This window comes from Cyanistes caeruleus, chromosome 32 (assembly GCF_971803275.1).
Source record: "Cyanistes caeruleus chromosome 32, bCyaCae1.hap1.1, whole genome shotgun sequence".
NCBI classification, from domain to species: Eukaryota; Metazoa; Chordata; class Aves; order Passeriformes; family Paridae; genus Cyanistes; species Cyanistes caeruleus.
In genome coordinates this window covers 341,206-350,940 of record NC_141733.1, presented here as the reverse complement: position 1 = coordinate 350,940, position 9,735 = coordinate 341,206, and the positions used below count along the sequence as shown (strand labels likewise).

General features: G+C 42.9%; 1 protein-coding gene across 2 annotated transcripts; it reads right to left on the bottom strand.

The window, feature by feature from the left end:
- Window positions 1–1,127: 1,127 nt before the first annotated feature.
- Window positions 1,128–6,464, bottom strand: HOXC6 (homeobox C6). Of its 2 annotated transcripts, none has more exons than XM_023943315.2 (2): window positions 5,263–6,464; window positions 1,128–2,651 (listed from the first exon to the last, which is right to left on the bottom strand). In XM_023943315.2, exons 1-2 carry the CDS (start codon window positions 5,666–5,668, stop codon window positions 2,284–2,286), a joined length of 774 nt encoding a protein of 257 aa, XP_023799083.2. In that variant the 5' UTR covers window positions 5,669–6,464; the 3' UTR covers window positions 1,128–2,283. The 2 variants fall into 2 exon arrangements, with proteins under 2 accessions (XP_023799083.2, XP_086726576.1); XM_086870450.1 differs by having other exon boundaries at window positions 1,128–2,675; window positions 5,263–5,740.
- Window positions 6,465–9,735: the final 3,271 nt, after the last annotated feature.

Genomic DNA, 9,735 nt, shown 5'->3' with positions numbered 1-9,735 from the left:
CGGGTGGGGGGAGGGGGAGGCGATTTTTGGGGAATAAAAAATGAATTTTCAGCGCGAGGTTTTTTTTCCCACTGAAGCTCAGAGGCCGCTGGGGCAACTTTCAAAAATAATATTCCGATTTTATTTTCATTTAAATACTCGACAGAAAAGTCCAGTCCGGACTCGGGGTTTTTATACATCAGAGGGTTTAACACAAGGGTTGGGGTTTTTTTTTTTCTAATTTCATTTATTTTATTGTTTTTTCATATTTTTTTTTAAATTTTTAATCTCTTTCTCTACCTCTATGAACTCCATTCTTTGCTTTTTTTCTTTTATTATTTTTTGTCATTTTTTCGTCATTTTTTTTGTCATTTTTTTGTCATTTTTTTGTCATTTTTTTGTCATTTTTTTGTCATTTGTCATTTTTTGTCATTTTTTTTGTCATTTTTTGTCATTTTTTCGTCATTTTTTTGTCTATTTTTGTCTTTTTTTGTCATTTTTTTGCCATTTTTTCTTAATTTTTTTATTCATTTCTTCCTGCATTTTTTTCCACAATTTTTTTTCTGCAATTTATATTTATTCCACAATTTTTCCGTAATTTATTTTTTTTCCGCCATTTTTTTTATCCTTCATTATTTTTTTTTTTTTTAATAATTATTTTTTTATCCCTTTTTTTTTTTCCCCCCCAACATTACAGCGCTAAAACATAAATATAAATACAGATAACCACGAACACAGAATAAAATATTCACACAGAAACCGTCACAGTTTTTGGACGCGGAGATGAGCCCGGGATTTGCTTTAAATACGACAAAACACAAAATAAAAAATGCAAATTCTGGCCCAAAAAGCGCTTTTTTCGCCGCGTTTTCTCCGGGAAAATCGGATTTTTTCTCTCACCGGGCAGAGGAAGAATCGCTGAGGTTTGGGGGGACACAAGAGGGGGGTGGGGACACCCCGGGTTTTCCCGTTTTTTCCCAGTTTTTCCCGGTTTTTCCCTTTTTTTCCCGTTTTTCCCGTTTTTTCCCGTTTTTCCCATTTTTTCCCATTTTTTCCCTTTTTTTTCCCGTTTTTTCCCGTTTTTTCTCGTTTTTTCCCGTTTTTTCCCCGTTTTTCCCGTTTTTCCCGTTTTTTCCCGGTTTTCCCGGTTTTTCCCGGTTTTTCCCATTTTTTTCCCGTTTTTCCCCGGTTTTTCCCGTTTTTTTCCCATTTTCCCGGTTTTTCCCGGTTTTTTCCCACTTTTTCCCGGTTTTTCCCATTTTTTCCCGGTTTTTCCCGTTTTTCCCGTTTTTTCCCGTTTTTTCCCCATTTTTGGGGGTGGCTCCGGGAGGGGGAGGGGAGGATGAGGATGAGAGGGTGAAGATTTTGGGGTGGGGGAGGGGATTTCCGCGCCTCTCTCCTCACTCATTAATTAATTTCTCCTCTCTCATTAATCCTCCTTCATTTCCCCCCATCCCTTCATCCATTCCCCCCCTCATTAATTCCTCCTCATTAATCCATTTCTCCCCACTCATTAATTTCTCCTCATTAATTAATTCACTTTCCCTCCACCTTTTTTTTTCCCCTTTCCCCCTCCCCGCTGACCTTTTTGTCATTTTTATTTTCCTTCCCAATACATTTTTTTTTCCATTTTTCCCACATATATATATATATATTTTTTTTCCCCATATATTTATAATTTTTTTTTCCCCCCCCCATATTTATTTTTTTTTTTTTAAATGGAGGGGCGAGGAGGGAGAAAAATTTAAAAAGGGGACGGGTGAAATAAAAAATGTAAAGTGGGGGAACAATTTAAAAAAAGGGACGGGAAAAAAAAATAAAGTATAGGGCGAGAAAAATTAAGTATAGAGGGAGAAAAATTAAGTATAGAGGGGAAAAAAATTAAGTATAGAGGGAGGAAAATAAAGTATAGAGGGGAAAAAAATATAAAGTATAGAGGGAGGAAAATTAAGTATAGAGGGAAAAAAATAGAGGGAGAAAAATTTAAAAAAGGGACGGGTAAAAAAATATAAAGTAGGAGAAAAATTTAAATAAAAGAGGGGTGAAATAAAAAATATAAAGGGAGAAATATTTTAAAAAAGGGACGGGTAAAAAAAAATATAGAGGGGGGAAAAATTTAAAAAGGGACGGGAAAAAAAATAAAGTGGGAGAAAAATTGAAATAAAAGACGGGTAAAATAAAAAATATAAAGGGAGAAAAATTTAAAGAGGGACCGGGAAAAAAAAACATAAAGTGGGAAGGGTAAAAAAAATGATGGAAATGGAGGAAAAAAGTGGGAAAAAAAATTCAAAAAAGCCGGAGGTGTCACTCCTTCTTCTCGTCCTCTGTCTCATCGCGCTTCTCCTCCTTGGCCAAGCTGTCGGCGGCCGCCGCTCCCCCTCCTCCTCCTCCTCCTCCTCCTCCTCCTCCTCCTCCTCCTCCTCCTCCTCCTCCTCCTCCTCCTGCTGCTCCGGCCAGCGTGGAGCTGAGGTTCGTCTCCTTCTTCCACTTCATGCGGCGGTTCTGGAACCAGATCTTGATCTGCCGCTCGGTCAGGCAGAGCGCGTTGGCGATCTCGATGCGGCGCCGGCGGGTCAGGTAGCGGTTAAAGTGGAATTCCTTCTCCAGCTCCAGCGTCTGGTACCGGGAATAAATCTGGCGGCCCCGCCGGCGGTCGGCCCCGTAGCCGACCCCTAAAGAAGCGGAGACAAAACAGACTAAAATCCGTCAGGGAGCGGCGGCCTCCGCCCGGCCCTTCCTCCCCCTCCTGCCCTTCCTTCCCTTTCTCCTCTTCCTCTCCTGCTTTTCCTTCCTCTCCTGCTTTTCCTTCCCTTTCTCCCCTTCCCCTCCTGCTTTTCCTTCCCCTTCTCCTCTTCCTCGCCTGCTTTTCCTTCCTCTCCTGCTTTTCCTTCCCTTTCTCCCCTTCCCCTCCTGCTTTTCCTTCCCTTTCTCCCCTTCCTCTCCTGCCCTTCCTTCCCCTTCTCCTCCTCCTCTCCTGCCTTTCCTTCCTCTTCTCCTCTTCCCTTTCTCCCCTTCCCTTCCTGCCTTTCCTTCCTCTTCTCCTCTTCCTCTCCTGCTTTTCCTTCCTCTCCTGCTTTTCCTTCCCCTTTCTCCCCTTCCCCTTCTCCTCTTCCTCTCCTGCTTCCCCTTCTCCCCTTGCCCTGCCCGGCCCCGCGGAAATCAATAAAAAAACGCCAATTTCAGAGTTTGTGTTTTTCTATCGGAGGGGGGAGAGCGGAGTTTGGGGTGCGGGGAGGGATTGAGGGGGTGAGGAGGGGATTGAGGGGGGTGAGGAGGGGGTTTAGGGGGTGAGGAGGGGGTTTAGGGGGGTCAGGAAGGGAATGAGGGGGGTGAGGAGGGGATTGAGGGGGGTGAGGAGGGGATTTGGGGGGGGTGAGGAGGGGATTTGGGGGGGTGAGGAGGGGATTTGGGGGGGTGAGGAGGGGGTTTAGGGGGTGAGGAGGGGATTTGGGGGGGGTGAGGAGGGGATTTGGGGGGGTGAGGAGGGGATTTGGGGTGTGAGGAGGGGGTTTAAGGGGGTGAGGAGGGGATTTGGGGGGGTGAAGAGGGGGTTTAGGGGTGTCAGGAGGGGATTTGGGGGGGTCAGGAGGGGATTTAGGGGGTGAGGAGGGGATTGAGGGGGGTCAAGAGGGGATTTAGGGGGGTCAGGAGGGGATTTAGGGGGGTCAGGAGGGGATTTAGAGGGCTCGGTACAGAATTGAGGGGGTTTAGGACAGAACTTAGAGGGTTCAGGACGGAATTTAGGGGGCTTGGTACAGAATTGAGGGGGGTCAGGAGGGGATTTAGGGGGTTTAGGAGGGAATTTAGAGGGTTCGGCAGCGAATTTTGGGGGTTTAGGAGGGAATTTGGGGGGCTCAGAACAGAATTTAGGGGGCTCAGAACAAAATTTAGGGGATTCAGAACAGAATTTTGAGGGTTTAGGACGGAATTTAGGGGTTTTAGGCTGGAATTAGGGAGCTCAGCCTCGGATTCAGGGGGTTCAGCACCGAATTCCGGGGGTTCGGCAGCGAATTGAGGGGGTTCAGAACCGAATTTAAGGGTTCAATCCTAAATTCAGGAGGTTCAGCACCAAATTTAAGGGTTCAGCCTCAAAATGAAGGATCCAGAACCGAATTTAAGGGTTCAGCACCAAATTCAGGGCTTCAGCCCGAGTTTTGAGGGGTTTTAGGCCGGATTTTGGGGGATTTTAGCCTGAATTTTGAGGGGTTTTAGGCCGAGATTTGAGAGGTTTAGCCTGGGCTTTGCCGGATTTTAGGCCAGGTTTTGAGGGTTGCAGCCCAGATTTTGGGGGGTTTAGGCCGGGTTTTGGGGGTTTAAGCGCAGGTTTTGAGGGTTTTAACCCAGATTTTGCGGCGTTTTAGCCCAGATTTTGGGGGTTGTACCCCAGACTTTGAGGTGTTAAACCCAGATTTTGAAGCTTTTAACCCAGATTTTGGGGGTTTAAACCCGGGGTTTGAGGGTTTTAACACAGAAATTCAGGGCTTTGACCCAGATTTTCAGGGGTTTAGCCCAGATTTGCAGGGTTTTAACCCAGATTTTGCTGCTTTTAACCCAGATTTCGCGGGATTTTAGCCCAGATTTTCCCTGCACCCCAGGGATTTGGGGGGAGAAGGGGACGGCGAGGAAGGGGCGGCTTCCCCTCGGCCCCTGCTCGTGCCAGCCCCAAACCCTAAAAAACCCTAAAAAACCCTAAAAAACCCTAAAAAAAACCCCAAAAAAACCCTAAAAAAAAACCCCTAAAAACCCCTAAAAAAAAACCCAAAAAAACCCCCTAAAAAAAACCCTAAAAAAACCCCTAAAAACCCCTAAAAAAAACCCCTAAAAACCCCTAAAAAAACTCCTAAAAACCCCTAAAAAAACCCTAAAAAACCTTAAAAAAACTCCTAAAAAACCCTAAAAAAACCCCAGAAAGTTCATCCCTGGCTGCCAAACCCCGCTCTCGTCCTCTCTCCTCGCTCCCCTCCCCTCAGCAGCGCTCTTTTATCCCCATTTTATTATTTAATCTGATTTTACGAGCGCCGATATTTCACCGCCGGGCGAAAGCTTTTAATTAGAACCGATCCTAACGAGCCAGACCCGAACTCCACCGAATAAAAAAAAGAAGGAGAAGAAGGAGAAGAAGAAGAAGAAGAGGGGCCCCGGCAGCCGCCGAAACAGCGCGAAATTATTGTTTTTATGGCCCCATAAAAACTCGTTCCGCGGGGAGGAAAGGAGGGGAAGGTCGTAAAGACCGCTAAGTTTATTTAATTTATCTCCCCTCCAGCCATAAAAAATAAAACTTACCACTGTGCGAATTCATCCTCTGCATCCAGGGGTAAATCTGGATGCCGGATTTCTGCTCCTGCCCCGCCGCGCTCCGGCTCTGCTCGCTGGGGAAATCCTGCGCGATGGAATTGGGGGCTCCGTGCCCCCCGACCGAGCTCTGCCGGCAGCTGCTCAGCACCTCCTTGTCCTGGTAAAACGCGTTCGAGCCGTACTCGTAGGGCGAGCGGCCCGAGCCGAAGACCACCGGGTTGTCCTGGGGCGAGTAGAAAGGCGAGGAGTAGATGCGGTTCTGCGCCACGGCCGCGCCGTAGCTGGAGAAATGCCGCACGGGGTCGTAGCTGGAGTTGAGCGCCACGTTGGGCAGAACCTCCTGGCCCCCGCCGAGGTGGCACGACAAGGACGGGTTGGTGAAGTAGGAATTCATCGCTTTCCTCCGCTTTGATTTGCTTTCTTTGCTTTATTTTTTTCCGCGCTTTTTTTTTTTTTTTTTGTGGTTTTTTTTTTTCCTTTTTTTTTTGGTCCTTTTGTTGGGGTTTTTTTGTTGGTTTTTTTATCCCTTTCTTTTTTTTTTTTTCTTTTAGAGGTTTGTTTTGTTTGGTTTTATGCGTTTGGGATTTTTCCCTCCAGTTCTTTCCTTTTCTGTTTCTTTCCTCTGGTTTTTTCCTCTATTTTCTTCTCTATTTTCCTCTATTTTCTTCTCTATTTTCCTCTATTTTCTTCTCTATTTTCCTCTATTTTCTTCTCTGTTTTCTTCTCTATTTTCTTCTATTTTCTCTTCTATTTTTTCCTCTATTTTCTTTTATTTTCCTCTATTTTTTCCCTATATTTTTCTTTATTTTCTCCTCTATTTTCTTCAAATTTTCCTCTATTTCTCATCTATTTTCTCATCTATTTCTCCCTCTATTTCTCCCTCTATTTTTTCCTCTATTCCCTCTATTTCTTCTATTTTTCCTCTATATTTTCCTCTATTTTTCCCTCTAATTTCCCCTCTATTTTTTCCTCTTTTCTCCTCTTTTCCCCCCCTCTCTTTTCTCCTCAATCCCCCCTCTACCAACTCCTCTCTCCCCCCTCAATTTCTCCCTCTCTTTATCCCCCCTCTCCCTCCTCCCCTTCCTCTCCCTACATTTATTTCCCCTTTCACCCTTAATTCTATTTTCCACCCCTCCGCCACCTGCCGAAATTATTATTATTATTTAAAAAAAAAAAAAAAAAAATTATTCCATTTATTTTTATTTATTCTTAAATCATTTAAAATAATAATAATAATAATTATAATAATAATAATAATAATAATTAAAAAAACCCTGCTTTTTTCCTCTCTCTCTCTCTCTTTCCCTCTCTCTTTTTCCCCCTCTCTCCTCTTTTCCCGGCGCCACCTGGGCCCGTGCGAATTCTTTTAATATTTATTTCTGTCTCGGGTTTGTAGTCGGAAGTAGAGGATTGTTATAGGGAAGGCTCTGCTCCAGGACAGACAGACGGACACAGTCAGCTGACCCGGGGGGAGCCAATGGCGAGCCGGGTGTCAAAAAGGGGAAAAAATTGCTTTTTTTCGCTGCTCGCCAGTCCCCAGCCGAGAGTAAGTGGGCATGGAAAGTGAGAGCGGCACCCCCGAAACCTCCTCCCCGCCCCCCCGGGGGATGGGGCAGGAAAAAATCCCCAAAATCCACAAATTTAAAAAAAAAAAAAACTTTTCCTCCCCCTTTTTCCTTTCATTTTTTTGCTTTTTTTTTGGGTTTTTTTTCCCCTTTCTTTATTCCATTCTTATTTTTTTAAAAAAACTTGTATTTATTTAAATTTTAATTATTTATTTATATTATTTTTATATCTTTTAATTTTATTTATTTTAATTTTATTTATTTTAATTTTATTTCTTTTAATTTTATTTCTTTTAATTTTATTTCTTTCCATTTTCTTTTCATTTTATTTCTTTCCATTTTCTTTTCATTTTATTTCTTCCCATTTTCTTTTCATTTTATTTCTTCCCATTTTCTTTTCATTTTATTCATTTTCATTTCATTTCTTCCCATTTTATTTCTTCCCATTTTATTTCTTCCCATTCTATCTCTTCCCATTCTATTCCCATTTCATTCCTTTCCATTTTATTTCCTTTTACTTTAACTTTATTTCTTTACATTTTAATTTTTTAATTCATTTTTTTTTTAAAAAAAAAAATCATTATCATAATTATTATTCTTTCCAAGAAAGCTGCTCTTAAATATTTCCCAATAAAAGCGGCACCGAATTCCCAGCAATAAATCTCAGGAGTCCAACAGAATATTAAGCCATAAATTACCCCCTTTTCTCCCTCTTTATTTTTCCTTTTATTTATTTTTTTTTTAAAAAAAAAATTTTTTATTTTTAATTTTTTTTTCCCCTCCCCTTTTTTTTTTTTTTTTTCTTTTAATATTTAAAAAGGACGAGGAGAGGGAGGGAAAAAAAATTAAAATAAAATAAATAAAAATCCATAAAAAGGAGGAAAAACACAAAAAAAAAACAAAAGGGGGAGGAGAGGGGGGGGTTGGGATAAACATGGCGACTTCTCCATGGATCCGGCGGGATCGGTTCCCAAAATCCTGGGAAAAGGGGCAGCAAAATGAGGGGAAAAACGGCAATTTCGGGAAAAAACCAGCCCGGGATGGAAGTTCGGGATTTCTCCTCCGCTTTTTGGGGACTTTTTGGGGGTTTTGGGGATTTTCTCCGCCTTCACAACAACGCGAGGGGGGGAAAAAAAAATCCCCAAATCCCTAAAAAAACAGCAAAAAAAAAAAAAAAGAGGATTTGGGGTTGGGAAGAGCGGCGGCGCCTCGGAGTTCCCGGAGCTTTCCCAAACTTTTCCCGGGAATTTTCCAGGCCAAGGAGGGGCCGGGGGGGGATCCCGATCCCCTTTTTTTCCACCCCCAAAAAACCCCAAAATCCGCCCCAAAATCCGCCCCTACCTGCCCGGGAATGGATTCCTCGCCGCTCCAAAAAAAAATCCCGATTATTCCATGGGGGAACCCTCGGCCTCCTCTTCCTCCTCCTCCTCTTTTTTGTGGCGAAACCCCCTCGGTTTTTATCCCAAATATCCCAAAATGAGGGAGGGGGGATGCGTTGCCAAAAAAAAACTGATTATTTTAGTTTTAAACCCATTTTTTTAGGTAAAAACCGCCCCAAATATTCTGATTTTTGGGGGGATTTTTTTTTTTTCCGGGCTGACAAAGGAAAGCGCGGGGGGAGGGGTGGGTTTGGGTTGGTTTTTTTGGGGTTTTTTTGGGTGTTTTGGGTTGGGTTTTTTTTTTTTAGGGAATATTTCGCCCCTCCAGCTATGACAGGAACCCGGATGCCAAAGGATTTTATGTTCTTTTTCCTCTGGGTAACAAAGCAAAGTCATCAATGGTAGCAATAAAACCATAAACGGGACCGCGACTGGGAAAAAACCACAAAAAACACAAAAAACCCACAAAAAAACCACAAAAAAACCCACAAAAAAACACAAAAAAATGCAAAAAATTACAAAAAATCCACAAAAAAACACAAAAAAAACACGAAAACCGCCCCAAAAATGCACCAAAGCCTCGCCTCTCCCTCGGGGGAGGGAAAAAAATCCGAGTTTTTGGCCCCAAAATCGGCTCCGGGGGGGGAGCTCCCACCTTGGGCCGCTCCCGTGGCCTTGGAGAAGAATTCCAGGCGTTTTCCAAGCCCGGAATTCCCAAATTTCCTCTCCCCCAAGCGGGAAAATCGGGATTTTTGCTGGGAAAAAGGGGGGATTTGGGAATTGGGGGAGCCCGAAATTTGGGATTTGGGGAATTCCCGGAGACCCCAAAGGCCGGGAATGGGCGAGGCCGGGATTTGGGGCCCTGGGAGAGGAAATTCCCGAGGAGTTTCCAGCGGGAAAACTTCTCCCAAATCCTCCTTTTCCCTTGGATTCCTTCATTTTCCTTTTCCCTGCTGCTGTCGCTGCTTCCCCTCCTCTTTCCCTTTCTTTTTTTGGCTTTATTTCCCTTTTTTCCCCACTTTTCCCCCATTTTTTGGGGCTTTTTTCCCCTTTTTTTTCCACTTTCCCCATTTATTTTTGGCTTTTTTTTTCCCTTTTTTCTTGCACTTTCCCCCCATTTTTTTCCCGACTTTCCCCCCTTATTTTTCTGCTTTATTTCCCCCACCTTCTATTTATTTATTTTTAATTTTAATTTTAATTTCTTTTTTCTATTGACGCTCCTCTTTTTATTTATCCGCCTTTTGAATTTTTTACATTTTTTTTTCATAAAATATTTTTAATTTTTTTCCCCCTTTTTTTAATTTCCCAAGGTGGGCTGAAAACCTGCGGGATTTGGGAGCGGGGAGAGAGGGGGGAAAAAAAAATAAATAAAAAAAAAGAACTTTAAGTGTTTTATTACTTCTCTAAACAGAGGGCGAGTCCTAAAAGTCCTCTCGATTTATAGACAGCAGAAAGCAGCTGCCGTAAAAAAAAAAAACAAAAAGAACAACAAAAAAAACCCAAAAACTGATTTTTTT